Raw genomic sequence first — 19747 nt, 5'->3', positions numbered from 1 at the left:
CCCTTTTTCTTCCAAAGCTCTAAATTCATGTTCTCAAAGGCATAGCATTTCAGATAGCTTTTACAGCTGGGTTCTTTTCTTATCATAGTAGGGGTAAAAATGTGATTCAAGTTGGGAAAGGGTGTTAAGAATCTCTGGGAGAGTTACAGGAGGAACATAAGAGACTGGAATGGTAACTGTAATCTAACTTCATACCCGACCTTAGTCATTACAGAAGCTTGTCACTTACATTCTAGGAGATAATATCTGGGACAAGCAGAAGCCACAGTTTGCATGCAGGGACTAAAGTGCCCTGTAAGGGGGGAAAAAAAAAATCTGAGACCCCAAAAAGCACAGTACAAGCAGTCCAGGCACTTTGTGTCACTCATTTTATTCACATGTACAAGTTGACACTACACTATTAATAATAGACAATACAGAAGCATTAAAAACAAATACTGTTTAAAAACTTTAAAAAACACATATTGCTTCAAGCTTAGATGGTATTTCCCTATTGTTTTTAAAGTGAATTCAGTGCTAACAATAGCTGAGGCAGCTTCCCATTTACTTGTACCCCTAATTTCATGAGGCTACTTGTCAAGGTGTTGAGTCAGGCTCCATTTATGGCTTTGCTGCTGAGTGCACTGAGCTGGAAAAGAAACTGGAACATCCAGGTTACCACACATTAGGCCCTCAGATTGCTAGCATTTGGTCCCTATCACAGTAAAAAAAAAGTCAGGCCTTTATAGTTCAGTGGCACTACATTATACCATAAAAAATGAGAACAGATACGCTTCCCTATGTGTTAAAAATTGAATTTAAATGTGCATGTGCTACCTGGATAAAATTCTTACCAGAAATTCAGGTCTGTCCCTCAGTTTTGTTGAAGTTGGCTCTAAGTTTAGCTATCACCTTGACTATCTCAGCTTCCTGTGAAAAAGTCGGTATTTCATAGTTGCAAAGATGTGACAGCAGTGACTGAACAGGCATGCTACTGTATTTTACAGGACATTCTTAGGCAGGGTGCATGGTAACATTTTACACTCTAAACACTAGTCTTCACAACACTATAGTTAAACTGCAGCATAATATATTGTAAAACTCTTGCTCCACTTAGCTAAGTACTTTCAGAAACATAAAGGAATAAACAGTAATTTTAATGAAGACTTTGGACAATTGAGTATTTACTGTGTTCTTGGCAAAAAGTTTTATTTCTAAAACAGGAGTGAGAAGTGTTCACCACTTGGCTAAATTCAAGAGTCCATGCAAGACAAAGTTCAGAAATTCCTTAATTGATAGGGAGACATTCACTAGGTTTTCTATTTTCTAGTGAGTCCCATTTGAAGCAAAATGGCCACCTCCTGTAGGAATCTATGGAATACAGTTAAAGCTTTTACATCTGGAAAGTTCTGCTTTACAATTCAACTGGCTTTTCATTTGTTGACATCAAAACACCAGCAGTTTTCCAGGCCAAATACTTTGCACATAGAGGTTGCAGTGATCAGAACTGTACTATTTCCTGTAGTCTAAGCAAAATAGTAGCTTTTTAGTCAAGTAATGCCCAAATGCAGGAAGGCTACCTGATTTGCAGAATAATTTACTCCTCACTTCAGGCATTGTATTACCTAAACCCCGATAGTACCAACATAGCACCCAGGATTGTTTTGGCTACCGACCATTTGAAAAAACATAACAGCAACAACTCACAAGACCTTATCAGTGTCTCTGCTGTCTTCTAGTAAATGATCTTTGTGACGGACAGCTCTTGACCAGACAAGGATTAGAGCTAGACAATTTCCTCAGTATACAGCAGCCTTGGTGCTGTTGAAAATTTTCATGCTCTGCTGAACACCTAAACCGGCCTGTTGGAGATGTTTTAAGTTTGGTTCCCAGTATCCAAGGCAGAAGACACTTAAGCCTCCGATAATTATTGAAAACACCAACACCTAATGGGAGATACACCTTATCCAAATATGGGTACTTAAGGCAGGCACATAGTCATCCTAGCTCCTCCATTCCCTGTGGGAAGAGAGAACTGTAGAAGCTGTCTTCGAAAGCGTGGCAAGACGAGTCCTGCCCTACACAATCAAGGAAACTGTTGAGTGTGAATGTGACAAAATGCACTGAGGGCACAATCCATCTGCTGTAGTTACATAAAGCCTACAAAGCCTGTGGGCAACAGGAACAGGCAAGTTTTTATTGAATAAGGCTGTTAAACACTACTGAGTTGGTGCTTTGACACTGTTGTTCAAAGCTTGAGTGGCTTCTGGAATTGCAACAGCATCAGAAGCAAACTAAGCATATTTACAGCAGTTATTTAAAGAGGAAAACAACATAAAAGGAAATCAAAAGAATCTCATATGGAGTAAAGGCATCCTCTGGAATGGTTTTCCCCAGTTTGGGGCACTGTTCTAAAGTTTCAGGAAGTTCTAGCCTGTACTTTAGGTAGCAGTTGAAATACAGGGGTTCTTAATCATACTGTGCTTTCCCAGACTTAAAAGCTGTAAGATCTTAAATAGGTAGCCTTCAACAAGAGTTGTCTGTATTTTTATAGCTTTATGCTTAAAAGACAGGTTTTTTAAAAAAGCGCAGATTATAATTTCATAGATTCTAGGACATCTTAACAAAATTGTGGGTAATGAAACCTTTAGTGGTGTAATAGACACTAGGAGGCAGCAGTGCTTGGACCCTTTGCACAATATTACTTTCTTCAAGAGCACAATCAGACTTTTCACTAAGCATGTGTACTCTGTTGCAATAGTAGTTCTAGAGTCCTGCTTACTCACTGAGATTGTGGAATGAAGCTAAAACTAATGCAGGTTTCTGCTGCAGAAGTGCAAGTATGCTTCCTGTGGGAAAGTGTCCAGCCTGTAAAGCACAAGCTTCAAAACAACGAAACTGAGATAACCAACATATGTAACTAACACACTACACATCTGAACAAAACTTTGAAGCTCACAACTACAGCAATCATCTGCCTAAAGCGTAGTTAGCAAAGTGAAAAAAAAAAATTTACAGCCACCTGAGGGAAACAAAACCACCAAGGATATCACAATGTCTTACTATGTAGAAGTAGGACCTACAAAACAAAAGTATTCAAACTTCATTATATGTTCTTGTTTACTAAAGGATACACCCCTCCTTTCCCTAGCCCTTACCCCCTCCCCATCCCCCCACAAGTGAGGGGCTCTGCACCAATTTCAAGAGGCAGCAAGTTTCTCAGGACTTCATCTGCAAGTTTTATCAACACAAATTTCAAGTTTAAACCCTTTAACAATATACTTGTACAATACCTCCAAGTGGAATGCATATTGCACTCTGACCCCCACTGAGCTTAATAGATACTCTGAAGTGTTAAAAATAGACCTCACCAGAAAGGAGCCAGCCCTCTCCTTCAATAAATGCATTTACATGATTAAGTACAGACTAAGTGTGACCACAAGGATAGTACAGTGGTACAATTCTATGTTTGTAGGACAAGTAACTGCTTATTGAGCGGCAGCTATCAGATAATGATTGTCTACATTAGTTTTTTGGTACAACAGGAACAGCTACAGCAAAACCATCCTGTAGCTGTTTCTTGCCCTGAAAATGAGTAGTTTATTCTAATGACCTTAGAAACAGTGATAAATGTTAGCATCAGCAGATTCACTAATCAAACAGGATTGGGTTTTGTTTGGGCTTTTTTGTTGTTGTTTCTGAAGTTTCTGTATACAGACAATACTTGGTATTTGTCTGCCTAAAGCATCTACATTTATTAGTGCTAATTACCAGACATACTGGCATCCTGTTGCCTGTCTTCATATGCTTATTTTCATAAAAGTGTTAAATCATTTTATAAATACAAAGGCACCTCCATCACTCCTTTAAAGTCTTTCCCCAATACCATCTCCCCATGACTTGTACTTCAAATAAGGGAAAACAGATTATTTGTAACCATGATCAAAAAAGTGTTTGCTTTGACTCCCTGTATGCTAAGGTTCCCCCTCCCACCCTCAAAATAAGCTAACTGAAGCATTAGAAAAATTCCCAAAAGGGGAATTATTTAAAAGTTTGGGTAGTTATATCTAAAAGCCTCTTCAAATGTTATGGCTCCAAGGATACACCCCACTGTGAGGTAGGTAGCCAAGATAAAAACATTGTAACAAATATTTTAACAGCTGGAAACTCCCTATAAAAACCTTGCATAAGTAGTTTGGTTCCTTGCACCAGTGTCCTGATATGCGTAACTTCTTCTGAGGATGCCTAAGGGAATCCGGGTTCAGAGAGCTCTTGCTGAGTAGCATCTCATGTACTCTGTCATCCAGGGGTTGTCTGGTGGGGAGGGCTTTGTTCGCCAAGTGTTTTCTGCCTCTGCTGATCGCACTCGCCTCTGAGAAAGCTTCCTTTTCTCCACTTGTCTCCTGTTCTTTGCTCGTAGAGCAGATTCGTGAATCTAAAAGACCAAAGTCACCATTACAGAAGGAAAACAGCCTAGGAACCTGTCAGGAATGACGAGGATCACTTTTTATTTGTCCCGGTCCCCATCCTGAAGGAACAGGGATTGTGAGCGAGGTTGTATTTTCTTCTGAAATTTGTACCACTAACTGAACACAGATTTTTTTTCATGAAAAGTGCTTCAAATTCTGTTCTGCATTATCTTTCACATTTCAAACTATTAAATGATTGCAAAAATCTCGAATGTTTCATAGTCTTACTCAGATGTATTCTAAAACCTTCAATTCTCTATTTCTATCATTTAAAATCTTAAACACCCCTCAATATGCCCAAGCATCCCTTAAAACCTAAGCCATATTAGTAAGACCAAACCCTGGAGGGTCCCTTACTAGAGACTAAAGATCTTAATTTTGAACAATATGCTGAACACACAATTACATACATTTTTATATTAATGAATTATATTTCCCCAAAAATTTAATATGAAGAGTCAGTCTCTATGTTTGCTTGCTTATATCTCCAGATTGAAAACTCTGTCTCCCATCTCAGTTAGGAAAAAGTAACACCTTTCAGGCATGCAAAGACAAGTAACCTGAGCAGGCTGTAAGTAGTCATACATAAAGAAACATCCTCAGTGACAAAACACTACATAATTGGGAGTGTTTCAGGAGTGTTCTGCCCACTCAGTCCAAACTCAAGACCCAAGCTGAGGTGTTGCATTACTGTTTCTAGCATAAGAAATGTTAGAAGTCTAAGATAAAGTAGAAATATATCTGCCCAAGTCAGGCTTCAGCCTCTTCTAGGCTTCAACATAAAGCACCAGTCAACTATTTTGAGCACTGAATAAAACTTATCAATTCTGCATTAGTGTCCATTATCAAGAAAGGCAGCTTCTCTCCAAAGCTGTGAGGCCCAAGTTCCTCATTTTGCTCAAAGGGTTGAGCTGTCCAGGAAGGAAAAGCCTGGGCTTCAAACCCATTCCAAGACAGCCCATTAAAGGCCAGCTCCATCCTGCACATTATGACAACCCCCACCTCAGTCCTCAGGTATTTGTGTCATAGATTCAGACTGTACATTAGTAGTAAGATAAGTAAAACAAGACGCTGGCAGGGGTGCATTAATGATTATGTTGTACCAGCCTAGGAGAGTTATAGAGAAGAAAGAAATGGATCTGTTATAACACTCCCTTGCTGTTTCTAAGCCAGGAAACAGAGCCCCAGTACAGCAGAATCCTGGTGCTGTCCATGACCACATGAATTTTATTTGTGCTATTTTGGTAATATTTACACCAGCCTTGTAATCCATCAGCCATCTGATAGACCATTCTGCTGCGAGCAACGTTTCCTACTGGCAACCCACCAAAACAGGCTGCTAGACAAGACATTTTAGCAGAAAAGCATTTGTACCATCTCAGTGAGGCTCTTAGTCTAGGAGGTGCCCCTGCAGAAGTCACTCTTTCAAAGCACAAGTGTTTTTATACCCCAGTGTTTATATACCTGCCTGCTGTGGGGTGCCTGGTGCCAGCTACCTGCTTTTCTCTTGTTTCCATGAAATTCAGAATGCAGAGATACTTTTATACCTGCCAGTTTTGCTGGTAACACTGTAACAGCCAGAAACACGACACCCAGGTTGTAATTAGAACTGCAAGTATTAGTCAAACCTGGGAAGTATCCAAACCAACTAACAGTAAAGAACTCTTATTTGGGCATCTCAAGACTCTTCAGGTTTATTGCTAGGATCTTCTGCTGGAATCTCCATACATTCAAGTAAAGGGACCCCTTAGAAGTTTTACCTAGACACTAAGACATCTCTGGGCACTAAGTAGTCACTGCCTTTTAATGAAACAGAAGTTCTTACTTACTTCATTCACCGAAGCAGAAGCACAGACATTGTGAGTTTTCTGGCTTCCAGTATCCGTCTGTCTTTCTCCCCACCCATACAGAGCAAATGGATGTTTATTCTCCTTTGGTGCATCTGTCCTTTGGGGACTTTTGGCTGATTTTCGATCATTACGACTGGACAAGGCACTTCGACTCGGACGTCGTCCTGTACGGCTGGTTTTGTCTGCTTCCTTTACAGGAGCATGTTCTACAGTTTTCTCTTGCTCTTCCTTCTCCTGCTTTTCCTGTTCTTCTTTTTCTTTCTCTAAAGAAAAAAAAGGTATGCTTTAAGCTCCCAATGACAGCATATTAATGTCTGTTTTGCACAGCCTCTCAATACATCATTGAAGCTGTGCTTTTTTTAGAAATGCAAGAAGTCATTACTTCCTTAGTAGCAGACATATACCTTGCTTAAATGTCTTCATTCTTTCTTTAGCGACTACAATACAGCTTTTACACACTTAAAAATGCCTTTCACCAGTGAGGTTACAGATAATCAACAGCTCCAGGCAGAATTTAAAGACTGTTTCCAGTGATGTTCTGTCTTCGCTATTTCATCTTTGCGTCTCTCAGACAGCAACCAGATGGAGCACTGAATGCCACATAGATGCTGCTAGCCAGTCAGAGATGAAGTCTGGTAAGAGTATGTGCAATATTAAATCCCTCATATTATCAGCTTCCTCTGGAAAAAGTGATTCATTTTCAACCTCCCTGTTTATACATATATCTCTGTCATGGTTTTCTGCTTGTGAAAGAGAGGAGAGTGTGAAGCAAAAACCCACAAAGTGGTGGACATCACCCTTGCTACCTGATCGGTGAATTATGTTGTATATTTAAAGTACCTCACTCTGCAGGCATTACTCTCCAAGGCTCATTTCTCCCACACATTTAAGCCTTCCATAGCAAGGGGCCAGCAAAAGTCCTCCAGACACTGGGTATGGAGAGCAGGGTTTGTGGAAGAGCATTTAAAGGCTGAATCACCACAGTTTTAGATCACCACTGAGGGCTGAATCAGCATTATATAAAATATTAATTAATAAAAACACAGAGAAACAACTGTTCCATAAGATCCAATCTTCTTGCACTATAGTGCTAGGGAGGAACTAGTTTTCCTTTGTTTGTGGCACCAGTGAAGCCACACCTGTGTTCAGTTCTGGGACCCCTACTACAAGAAAGACATTGAGGTGCTGGAGCATGTCCAGAGAAGGGCAACAGAGCTGGGGAAGGGTCTGGAGCACACGTCCTATGAGGAGCAGCTGAGGGAGCTGGGGCTGTTTAGCCTGGAGAAAAGGAGGCTCAAGGGAGACCTCATCTCTCTACAACTGCCTGAAAGGAGGCTGTAGCTGGGAGGGCGGGGGGGGGGGGGGGGGGGAGATCCATCTCTTCTTCCAGGGAAAAAGTGACAGGAAAAGAGGAAGTGGCCTCAAATTGCATCAGAGGAAGTTTACACTAGATATGAAGAAAAATGTATTCACCTAAATTGTTGCCAGGCATAGGAACAGGCTGCCCAGGGAAGTGGTTGGGTCCCCATGCATGGAGGTATTTAAAGATATGTAGATGAGTCACTTTGAGACATAGATTTTAGAGGTGGATTTGGCGGTGCTGTGTTCATGGCTGGATTCAATTTTAAAGGTCTTTTCCAACCTAAACAATTCCATTACTTTATAATGAGCAAGTTAATCAGATATACTGCTTACAGTACATTAGCGAAAAATTACCATGGAAAAAAGTACATACAAAGAACCCTGTTTTCATTCTCCATCCTGCAAATCTTCAGCAGTAGTATGGACAAGCTGGAAGTGTATGCTAGACATTGAACATGGCCCCTAGACATTGTGGGCAGGCACAGGCAGACACTGTGATCTGACATCTCTGTGACTTTTAGGCCAACCATGCCTTTTATGCGCAAGGCAACTAAAGACTTTTATTCACCTAAGAGCATAGGAGTCTGCCAATTCCCTTCCAGTAACCAATTCCCTTCAAGTCTCCACCTTTGATCATTAGATGCTGTTTTCTGACACTCACAGTGATCACTCAAACTCTGCTGATATAAACACACCAAACTTGCGAGTTTCCTACCACACCATCTTCTGGTGGGGACCAGCTCCAAGCCACCTCTGTTCCAAGTCTCAGCACTTTCAGCCACCACCAACATATGCTGGTATGGACAGAAGGAATTCCTTCACTGTCATAGGGAGTTCATCCGTTTTAGGGCTTGCTTACATATTGACAGGTTGACCATGGACAAGTAGCACAATTTTTACCCGAGTGTCTTCATCATTAAAGGCAGAAGGTCTTGCCAATCCTGTGATGAAATTGCAACCATTCCTGCTAATTGCTGTGATTTCAAGCACGTACATGCCCAATCTGACACTGCTTTAATTTCAATTCTGCATCCATCCAGTTCTGATGAAATAGAAGTTACCTGCCTGGCACATTGGTTAAGCACCCATTTACTCTTGCACTCACTTCACACTTGCAGGGTAAAGATATCAAGACTTGTTCCATGCCCCAGAGTTCCCCTAAGGCAAGCCTTATGCTCTCTTGCTAGGTGTTAGCCTTGCCAGCATGCTTTCTACTTGCTGTCAACCAGCACAGAGGCCCTGGTGCTGGGCCTTGTTCAGGCTTGCCTATATACCCATCTTCCAAGATGTGCAGGTGTAGCATTCATCTACAGGTGATACTGCAACATAGCTGAGTATTTGGTCAAGAGTGGCCAGCAATGTTTAAGTATTTAGAGCTGTATTTGTTAAGAATTCAGTTGAATGACCCCACAAAAGAACGGAAAAAAAAAAAAAAATCAGTCAAGGCCAAAGCAGAAGCATATCGAGAGTAAAAATGGCTAGATGAATTTTACATACCTAAATATTGGCTGGACTTAGTTTCAGTTACTACAGCCAAGGCTGGTAAAAGACAGCAGCAGTGACCTCAGTGTGGCAGTAGACTTGTTTTGCGTTGCGTCCTGGGCTCTGGGACGCACAGCTTCACCTCTGAAACAAGGCAGCTCATTCATCAAGGCTACAAACAGGCAGCACAGAGCTATCCCCTTACAAAATATTATCTGAGCATCTCCCTGCAGAGCCACTCCAAAGGAGAGACTGCCTGGGTCCATTATCAGAAGGAAGCACTGTTTTGAGAAAATTAAGCACTGGAAGGGAACATACTGCTGTTGATTCTGCTTTCAGGAGTGCTTTCATTTTGGAAAGCTGTTCCATCCTCCATTCAAGGGAAAATGGCATCTTCCCTCTCTGCAAAGGAGGATGGAGCAACACAGACTTCATAAACAGCAGAAGTGGTATTTAGAGACTTAAAAATACAGGAAAGTGGGGGCTCTGCAGTTATATGGATAGTTTAGCTTTAAAAAACAAGGCACCAGCCATGCCTGGGGATGCTGCTCACTAGGATATAGCTCCAGCTGGTCCAGAAATGATTGAGCCAGCTTGTCCCAAAATAGCAATAAAAGCATATGGGTAAATGGCACGCAGAGTCCTGCGCACAGCCTTGCAGTAAATGCTGTATGCCAGAGTGCACTGTAGCACTTATGAACACCTGCTATTAGAGCAGGTATTTCCATGAACCCACTCCTACAGAGCATTTACATAGGACACAGCTGGGGAAGGCTCAAGATCTCTAAGTTATTGAAGCCTTTTATTTAAAACTATGGTTTATATCCAAGCCATTTTTTTTTTTAGGCAACACTTTTCACAGGCAGTCAGAAAAGCAGCAGTTGACAGCAGGACTTAGACCCAGCTGCTCAGGGAGTCCAGGCACCAGCAACACCTACCCATCTTCTCCTTCCCATGCAGAGCACCAGCTCCAGCAGACACAGGAAACTCAGAACTGACCAGCTTGCAGCATTTACAGGGATTAGACAGGAGAGGGGGAAAGCTAGAAACGTTTAAAACTGCATCATGGATGCTAAGCAGAGCACACTGGATGGACAGGAGGGGATTAAGTGCTTAACAGGCAGAACAAGTCTGTCAGGTCCACCCAACACGGCTGCTGAAAGCTCCTGCCCAGAAGAGGTCACTTAAACCCTGCTGCATCGCCCCGCTTGCGTAACAGCTCCGCTCCTGGCTCAAGCAGGAAGGGCTCCAGAGGAGCTGCTCTCTCCCACAACACTGCATGCCCCGGGGGACAGACAGGACCCCCATTTCAAGGGCCCTGCTGATTTATTGCAAGTATCAGCAGCCTTCTGATTAAACCCACAGGCCAGGTCACAGGGGTCAGCACTATTATCTCTGTATGGAGATGTCGGCTCCTTACAGCAGTACCCCAGCATCAGGAGAAGCACTTTGTGCTGGAATTGCTGCAGGCAGAACGTGGAGTTTCCTGCTTTTGTGCCAACACCTCCCCAAATGGGGCAGGTCTCCAACACCTCTTGAAGGTGCTACATAACCAGTTGTGGGTATCGACAAACTGCAGCTAGGTAGAAAGTAAATTACTACAGATGAAACAGATTGCAGCATCATTCTTCAAGGCAGATCTTGTGTGAGGCAACACTGGAGCTAGCAGCCACACAGCAGCTCAGAGCTGGTTAGATTCACACAAGCCTCATCTGCAGCAGAGTTTGGAAAGCAATTACTGGATTGGCTTGACAGCAAAGCTTGTTTCCAAAGGAAAAAAAAATTGGAGCAACTTTAAGTAACAGTACTATAAACCCCTGAATTGATAGCTTTGCCTTCTTTCCCCACCACAAGCTACTCTTTCCCACGTACATGGGCCAGCAAATACACCTGCGACATGATGACAGACAAGATCAGGGAACAAGTCTGAAATTGGATCTTCTGTTTAGTTCCACTAATCCAGATCAGTCGCTTTACAAATACTGTTGGGGCAACTCCTTTGATGGCAGCTTGTCACTGCTGTCACTTAAGACCACTGCACAAAATTGCTGAAGGCAAAATGGCAATAAGGACTGAAAGATGCCTTCATCCTGCACGTGTGTGCAGCAGTGTCATTTCACAAGCAACAGGTCTGACAGCAGCACTGCTGCCAAGAACTTCTGTCTTCTACTTACCAGCCCACTGGGCTCTGTTGACAGCTTTGAGGATGTGTCTACACCACAACTACAGCAGTTGATTTAGGTCAAGATTTTGCTGGATTATGTTTAAAGCACATCTACGCCTGGGCATGTTCCTTAGAACAATCTCACAAACAGCTGCTGCAAGTGGAGGCCCAGAAGGAATTGACCCAAAGTTGCCTCCGAGCACACCTTGGTATCATATGGCTACTCAGCCATAGCTTCAGTGCAAGACACAGTGACAAAGCACCTTTATCCCACGTGCTGCCCCAGGGGTTCACATTGGTACTGCTTTAGACCAACACCACTGAACCTTAAAGCCAAGCTGCCTACATCCACTTTCTCTACATGCACCAGAAGCATTCACGACTTTTACAAACACACACGGGCTCATCTCAGCGGGAGAAAGAGGAAACAAGGGCCGCACACACCATTATGAATTGCATTTACCTCAGATATTAACAACATAAGTGCTGGCCAACCATCTTGGCAACAGGCACTGTCAATACCACTCAGGCAGAAATCAGATTCTGCACAAAACAGCAGGGAGCAGCAGTAGCCAAGTAACAGCTAGGATGCTCCAGCATGTGGGCGGATGTCAGATTCAGAAGACAAAAGATGTCATCAACATGAGCACACTCAGCTACCCCCACAGCACTTCAGTGTAATTAAGTTCTTTCAAAGTAAAAAAAAAAAAAAAAAAAAAAAAAGCAGTTTAATAGTAGAAGCTTCAGAGTGGTAGTTTCTATGTTATCTCCTCCACATGCTTTAATTAGCCAGCCAGTAAGCAGAAGAAAAATACATCCTTAGAATTGTCCAGTACTAAATGAGTCACCTCCTTATATTATATGTGCATTAAGATACAATAAATATCCACTAAATCCAGCTGCCTAAGCAGAGCTGTTTTCAGTCTTTTTGCTAAGGACTTAGCAAAGCTCTTAAATACTTGCAGAAGTTAAGAAATGTTTGTCCTAAGCCATTTAGCAAAGAAGCAAATATTAAGTACAGATTTTTCTCCCACTGTAAGTATCACATAGCAAGGACCTAGCAGAACATTAGGCATTCCCTTACAGCATCCATGGCAAAGGTGTATCAGTTACAGAAGCACAACTGCCCAAAACCCTGCAGCCTGCCAGGCCACTGGTGCTCCACAGTCCCTTTGCCACTGATACAGGCCTGAGGACACAACTATGCACACACTGGATAGTCACACGCACCATCACTGACCACAGAAAGTGCCTGCACAGCCAACAAGCTTTTATTCCCTGTGAAATCCCAACCAGAATCAGGCTACCAAGTAACTCCAGCTGGATCTTTCCCTAGATAGGAGTCGGGGAGGGAATCAGGGAGCAGGCTAAGGAGTGAGCAGAGCATGCTGGCCAGCAGTCTCTAGCCTTGGCAACTGCCAGCGTCATCAGATTGTAGCAGGTTTACGTGCTCTAGCCACAGGCTCAACAAGAAGAATGAAAAGAAATTCAGGTTCCTACCTCAACTGCCCCAGGCTTGTACATATTCAAACTGCATCAGAAAAGTTGGGAATGCCAGGTTCTGAGTGCAGCTTCAACAGCTTTCATCTCCTGCCACTAAAAGCTAAGCCTTCAGACAGCATCACCTTTTCCCATGCAACCACTCCCTGATCTGTTGCAATTCCTTAGTTCTCCTTCTCACTGAGATACTATGTAGTTCTTCCACACGTGCTCCCAGTCTAACTTCCTCAAGGCCTGATTGAGGAGAGCAAGACTAGGCCTGCTAATACTCTGTACCGCACTGGTGAGCTGGGTGCTTCCACCACTGCACAGCTGTTGTGCTTCAACCTCAGCCAGCAACTAAGTGTCACATAGTCACACACTCCCTCCCTCCGCCGAGGGATGGGAACCGGAACCAGAAAAACTCAGGAGTTGAGGTAAGAACCGCTCAATAATTGAAATAAAGTATAATAATAGTAATGAAAAGGGAAGAATAAAACACAAGACAAGCCAGTGATGCACTGGCTCCTAGACAACTCCCCCCAGTTTATACACTGGGCACAACTTCCTGGCTGTGGAGTATCCCTTTGGCCAGTTTGGGTCAGCTGTCCTCGCTATGCTTCCTCCCAGCTTCTGGTGCACCTGCTCCCTGGCAGAGCATGGGAAACTGAAAAGTCCTTGATTTAGGGTAAGTACTACTGAGCAACTATTAAAAACATCCGTGTGTTATCAATGTTATTCTCATACTGAATCCAACACACAGCACTGTACCAGATACTGCTATAAAATTATCCCAGCTGGAATCAGAGCAACAGCTTTGGGGAGGTGGAGTGGATTACCCCAGCAGCTGTGTGCACCCCCATGGGATGCCTGGGTGTCAAAGGCCCACCCAGCTCACTGCAGAACCCCACATCGCTAATATGCTCTGAAACACCAAGCCTCTGGAACAGATGACAGCGTAGCTAAAGCTTTTGTGTAATGTGGTATTCTTAAGGTCTGTGAATGCAGTTTAGTCTTGAATATCAGAACACAAATCATTCTGGAAAGCTCAGGCCCCAAAGGGCTTTGAATCAGATTATTTTCCCCACTCCAAACAAGCACATCTAACTCCAAGAGGAAAAAAAAAACAAACAAAAAAAAAAACCAAAAAAAAAAACCACCACAACAAACAAACAAGCAGCACGAGGCTTAACTGACCAGTTCTCAAGGATTTTCCCTGCTACTGTACAACAGATAGACAGATGATTCAAAAGACATGTCAAAACACTAATCAGTGGCTGCCAGATAGAGTAATTCTTTCACTACAGATAAGAAGCAATATCTTATGGGATAAAAAAATACCAGCTTGGGAAGCTTGACAGTGTTATTATCTGCCTAACCACTCTCTTAGTTAGACGGTGAGACACCAAAAGGGAATTATTCAATGCTAGAAGAGAACAGAATGTTATCAGCTCTGCACCTGTTCAGACTATGAAGTTGTCCGCACTCAGCTGTGCGCCCAAGATCAAACCTCAGGCGGCATTAAAAACCAAGTGTTCAGCCGAGACACATTACACGTGCAGATCCAGGAAAGCAATTGCGTTAAGCGCCAGCCACTGGCATACAGTCCAATTTGCCGCTGCTTTTGCCCGAGAACCTGCTTATATAATTGCAGAGATGCTCGGCTCCCATGGCAACAGTTTACATAAGTGGCTGTGACTCAGGATGAGAGTTACCACCACTCGGCTCTTTAAAGGGACACCTCCGATGCCGCAGCTATGGCTTCTCCGCAGGCCTAGCCAGGATCCGGCTGGCTGATGAGCCGTTCCACCCCCGGGCCATGTCCTGGGGGCGGGCAAGACGGGCCAGGCGGCGGCCGGGTGCCCCCGCACGGCCACTCCGCCGGGCCCGGGCACCCCCGCATCGGGGATCGGCCCTCAAGCCGCGGCCGGGCGGCCCAAGCAGAGCCATCTCTGCCGAACCCCGCGGAGAAGGGCAGGGCAGCACGGCCCCGCCGCGGGGAGGGGGCTCGGGCCGCACCGGACACACGTGTCCCCCCCGCCGCCGCCGCGCTCCCTACCGGGGCTGGCCCGTCCCGCCTCGCTCGGCGCTGCCGCTCCCGCCGCCTCCTCCTCCTGCGCGGCCGCGGGGCTGCCGGCTCCCGGCGGCGAAGGGGACCCGGCGGTGCTGCCGCCGCCGCTGCCGCTGTCCTGCTCCCAGCCGTCCCAGAGCCAGGGCCGGTGCGCCTGCTCCAGGAGCCGGCGGCTGAGGCGGTAGTGCAGCAGCTCCAGGTAGCAGGCGCCGCACGACTCCCACTTGGGCTCCTTGAAGCGCTTCATGTACTCCGTCTTCACGCGCCGCGCCGGCACCACCATGGCGGAGCCGGGAGCGGGAGCCGGGAGCCGCAGCCGGGGACCGGGAGCCGGGATCTGCCGGCCGAGCCCGCCCCCTCCCGCTGCAACGTTTAAATCCAAACAGCGGCGTCCGGCCCCGCCCCGCGCGGGGAGGGATGCTTGGAGCGTGGGGACAGGCGCATGAGGCACAGCGAACAGGGTGAGAGAGGATGACAATTAAATTAAATTAAGTTAAATTAAATTAAATTCAATGTAAAATAATTAATAAATACACCAAAGCACCGCAGCCCTGGGCCCAGCAGTAGGGGTGCTGGGCCCCGGGTGATCCCTGCACCAAGGGAGGCTCCGGGAAAGCCTCCCCGCCGCGCCGCGGAGGAGCAGCCTGGCGCTGCCCAGCGCCTGCCGGGGCCCGCTGAGACCGCCCGAGTCCGCGCAGCGCGTCAGGGCCGATGCGGCAGCAGCAGCAGCAGCAGCAGCAGCAGCAGCAGCAGCGCCGTCTGCGTGCGGCGCCCCGGGCCGCGGGGTAACCGTGGGGGAGCTGCTGCCTCCCGTTCTGCTTCTGTAAGAGCACCAGGATGGGCAGCAGCCGGGGCCGGCCGGAGGGAGGCGAACGCCTCTGCAACAACAGGGCAACGCTGCAGCAGCACTCTCCATTTTGCGCTAATCTGCTTTAAAAACCTGTCTCCAGGGAGCGCCAGAACAGATTGGCCTAATCCAGCCCTGAGCTGGGCGGCCGCCGTCGCTTGGGATATGAAATGCTTTAGAGGCAAATGCAGAAACCGGGGCGGCCTCTGCAGCCGCCCTCCGCCCTCTTGCCTGCCCGCACACGGACACGCACCCCCGGCTCTTCGGCGATTTCTGGATGTTTCCTTCTCCCACACACCGTTTCTAGGGCATCGCAGCGAGTCGTGCACCTGTGGGACATGACTGTCCTTGAAAAGGGTTTGCTGCAGAGCCTTTGCCACAGTGTCGCGCACACTCTGGGAGGGGACAGCGTGATCCCCCCGCCCGACGGGCTGCGAGCGCCCCGTTTTGGACCCCTGCAAACCTGACTCCCCTTGCCATGCGCAGGATCGGCACAGAGGCTCTCCGGCCTCCTCGCCAGGCCCCGCTCCGACACACGGGGGCACTGACGGATTTTCAGAAACAGTTCTAGGAAACTGCTTTTTTTTTTTTTTTTTTTAACTAATAAGGAAGCAAACAGGTTTTTTTCCTTGCCTTGCCCTGTGCGTCCCCTGACTGAGATAAATGAAAAAACACAAGCTGGCGCGGATTCCCGGGATGGTGAACGCTGGCCCACACTCTTCCAGTGAAACAAAAGTGTTGGTGGCTTTAAGGTGAGGGGGCGGGTGTTACACTCAGCACCTCTGCCTGCGCGGCAGAGTGACGCAATCCTCGATACGGCTAACATAACCAAATTGACTTAGTTTAATCGATGCTCAGATCGAGCAGAATTTAGCCCTGGTTTTGCGTGGACTGGCTGAGGCTTTCCAACCCCGTGGTGCTCAGGCATGAGTGAAAGGGACGGAGATGTTGCCTGACCTTTCCAGAAGTACCTGGTTACCTCCCTTCAGCCCTCACAATGCCCCAACCCTTGCAGTTATGTCAACAGCCCGATGACAGCAGGATATTGGACAAATCCCGGCTGTTCTTTGCGATTCAGGAAAATGCAGTCAGGAGAGGCCAGTTGCAGTGACAGCCAGCGCCTGGTGCTTCAGGCAGACACGCTGTACTTCTGCATCCATCAACTTGTTAGGTTCCATTTTAAAACCCATCGTAACTCCCCCAGCTCCCTTCAGCTCTGCCTTCTGCGCTCAGGGTGGGTGGTGATAGGACTGCCAGGGAGCAGAGTCTGGGCAGTGTATTTACTGGGAAGAGAGGCACCGAAATAGCAGGGCACCTACTCCCACTCAACTGCCTCAAAAACGAGACAGGAGCTCCTTCTGAGGGCTCCTTCTCTCCATGCTGTGACACTCACAGCGCCCTGCCCGAGGCAGACGAGCAGGAGCCTTGCTCACATACCGCACCGGAATAAAACCAGGCAGATGCAGCAGTTTTCTCCCCTCACCCAGTGCTATCCTGAGGATTATATTTGGGAGCTGCCTCACTCGTTTATTACCCCCACTGAGGGCTCCAGTTGCATCTGGGTTGTCCCTGATGCCTTCTCCTTTTGCCCTTAGTGGTCTCGCTGGGATCCAGCCACGTCCTCAGCACCACCTGCTCTAAGAGAGGGCATTTCTTGGAAAATAACAGGGAACAATAGATTTTAAAACACCTGTAACTGAAGACAGGACTAGAGAAAGCAGCTGTAGCAGTGCTGTCTAGAGAGGAGAGCGGGTTGCTCCACAATTAACCTGGACTCTGTTTTCTTACTCTGATACTCTGCTCAGTCTATATGAGGAGATGACATAAGTGGATTTCATATAAGCAAGCAAGGTCTGGGGGTTGCAGAATTTCCTTTCCTTTTATAAAATGTTATTTTGTACAAAATGTCATTTTGAATCAACCTGCACAGTTTTAGCTGGTCACTTGTGGTTATGAAAATGCTGCCGCTTTTTCCATGTATTTTATTATATCAATCTTTCCTTTCTCAAAGGACTTCTGTTCCCTGTTGTCCTGGTTTCAGCTGAGATAATTTTCTTCTTAGTAACTGGTGCAGTGCTGTGTGTTGGATTAAGTATGAGAATAATGTTGGTAATACACTGATATTTTAGCTGTTGGTCAGTAGTGCTTACTCTAAATCAAGCACTTTTCAGTTTCCCATGCTCTGCCAGCCAGCAGGTGCACCAGAAGCTGGGAGGGAGAACAGCCGGGACAACTGACCCAAACTGGCCAAAGGGATGCTCCACACCATAAAACATCATTCCCAGTATGCAAACTGGGGGGAGTTACCTGGGAGCCACTGATTGCTGCTTGGGGGTGGGCTGAGCATCAGTCAGTGGATGGTGAGCAATTATACTGTGCAGCACTGGCTTCTCTTGGGTTTTATCTCTCTCTTCCTCCCAGTTTTATTACTATCATTATATGTTATTATTGTTATTATTATAATTGGAACTATGTTTCACTTTATTTCAATTATTGAGCTGTTCTTATCTCAACCCACAAGTTTTACCTGTTCTTTTCTCTTGATTCTCCTCCCCACCCTACCAAGGAGTGAGGGGAGTGACCAAGTGACTGCACAGTACTGGGTTGCCAGCTGGGGTTGAACCATGACATCAGTTTAAGAAGACACAGCTATATCAGAGGTACATGGATACCCTCTGTTGACTTCTCTATCAAGTAGGGATCCCCTTTTGCAGAACCAAGCTTCTCTTGGGGTGCTCATAAACCTACTGCCCAGTCATTGATCCGTGTCTCAGCCATCACACAGGAAATGCCAGTATGACAAGCTCCAGATCCTGGCACACAGTCTGTGAGTTCCCATTTTCTGCAATTTTTTCCCTAAATTCTGCACTCTTCAGAGGAGGCACCTAATCTTCACAAGAGCCTGCAAGGTGTCAATACTTCATGAATAACACAGTAGTGTTAGCAGCTGCCTCCACCCATCCTCTCTATGGTACTGCACAGGCTTAGTACTCCTGCTGACATGAAAATGAGCACCCAGCTGCCCGTGTGCTACTGTGCTACGAGGTAAGCTGCACCTTCACACTCCTGCTTAAGTTTCTCCTTCGCAGGTCAACCCTCCCATCCAACAGTTTGCGTGTACATCCCACAGTGCCTGGGGAAGGAGCTGCAGCAAGGCTTGGAAAGCAACTGGGGACCACTTGTGTAAGAAGACTTGTGACAGAAGTGTGCAGAGACACACAGCAGAGCTGATGCTGTAATTCACACATTACCTGAGGCTGAGGCAAGCAAGAGGCTGAATGTGGCTGTCAGCCACATTCCCCATGCCCTGCCACAATCTAATCTTGACACATACAGCGCAGAAACCTCCAGGCCACAGCGCCCAACATCCCAAACCAGCTCCAGAGACATTCAGCAGCTCTGGGGCAGGATGCTGAGACCGTCCTGGGTGAAGAACAACTCCTCCCTCACCCCTCCAGCTACAGCCAAGCAGCTCTGTATGTGCCAGACAAGAATCATTCCCCGTCCTCGACACAGCAGCTCTGGATATTCTCAGTGTAGCTGTATAAACATTATTATTAATTTAATCCTAATGAGTTTTGGCTTCAATACCTCATGGCAGAGACTTTCATGTACTGAGAATAGCCAGTTATTAAATGATTCCTGGATGAGGAAGTACGACATTTATGAGGCTGATACTAACATTAGAATTTCCTCCCTTGTATACTTTACTGCATTTTTGCCTTCATTAAAAAATGAAATAAAGACACCATTTGAATCATAACACTGAAATTCTAAGCACGCTTTTTCCTTTTAAAGCACTTTTCCCCTGAGGATCTTATTGCTGCCTCCTAATTCTTATTATTTTTCTTCTACACATAGCAAACCAGGTGGAAAGGTAGGTCTAGAGTTTCTGACCAGATCCATGACAGATGACTGATTGATGCCAAACCCCAGTTTCCTCCACTACCCCCATTTCAATGGGAGTACCATTCCCACTAGGGAGGACAGCAGCCTGGTCTGGGAAACAGCCTTATTTTTGTCTGAAACAACCACAGCAAAGTC

The 19747-nt window shown here is 46.0% G+C and overlaps 1 protein-coding gene and 1 long non-coding RNA gene across 2 annotated transcripts; one reads left to right on the top strand and one right to left on the bottom strand.

Moving 5' to 3' along the window:
* Positions 1-351: 351 nt before the first annotated feature.
* Positions 352-15226, bottom strand: LOC121663209 (centriole, cilia and spindle associated protein). Its single transcript, XM_042025238.1, has 3 exons — positions 14845-15226; positions 6278-6561; positions 352-4414 (listed from the first exon to the last, which is right to left on the bottom strand). Exons 1-3 carry the CDS (start codon positions 15137-15139, stop codon positions 4241-4243), a joined length of 753 nt encoding a protein of 250 aa, XP_041881172.1. The 5' UTR covers positions 15140-15226; the 3' UTR covers positions 352-4240.
* Positions 15227-15364: 138 nt separating this feature from the next.
* LOC121663211 lies at positions 15365-19466 on the top strand. The gene is made up of 2 exons (XR_006015563.1): positions 15365-16455; positions 18793-19466. It is a non-coding gene; the product is annotated as an uncharacterized LOC121663211 (long non-coding RNA).
* Positions 19467-19747: the final 281 nt, after the last annotated feature.

This window comes from Corvus kubaryi, unplaced genomic scaffold (genome assembly GCF_017639235.1).
Source record: "Corvus kubaryi isolate FWS band 111438036 unplaced genomic scaffold, C.kubaryi_AGA036_p1.0 37266, whole genome shotgun sequence".
NCBI lineage: Eukaryota > Metazoa > Chordata > Aves > Passeriformes > Corvidae > Corvus > Corvus kubaryi.
This window is presented reverse-complemented; position numbering and strand designations above follow the sequence as displayed.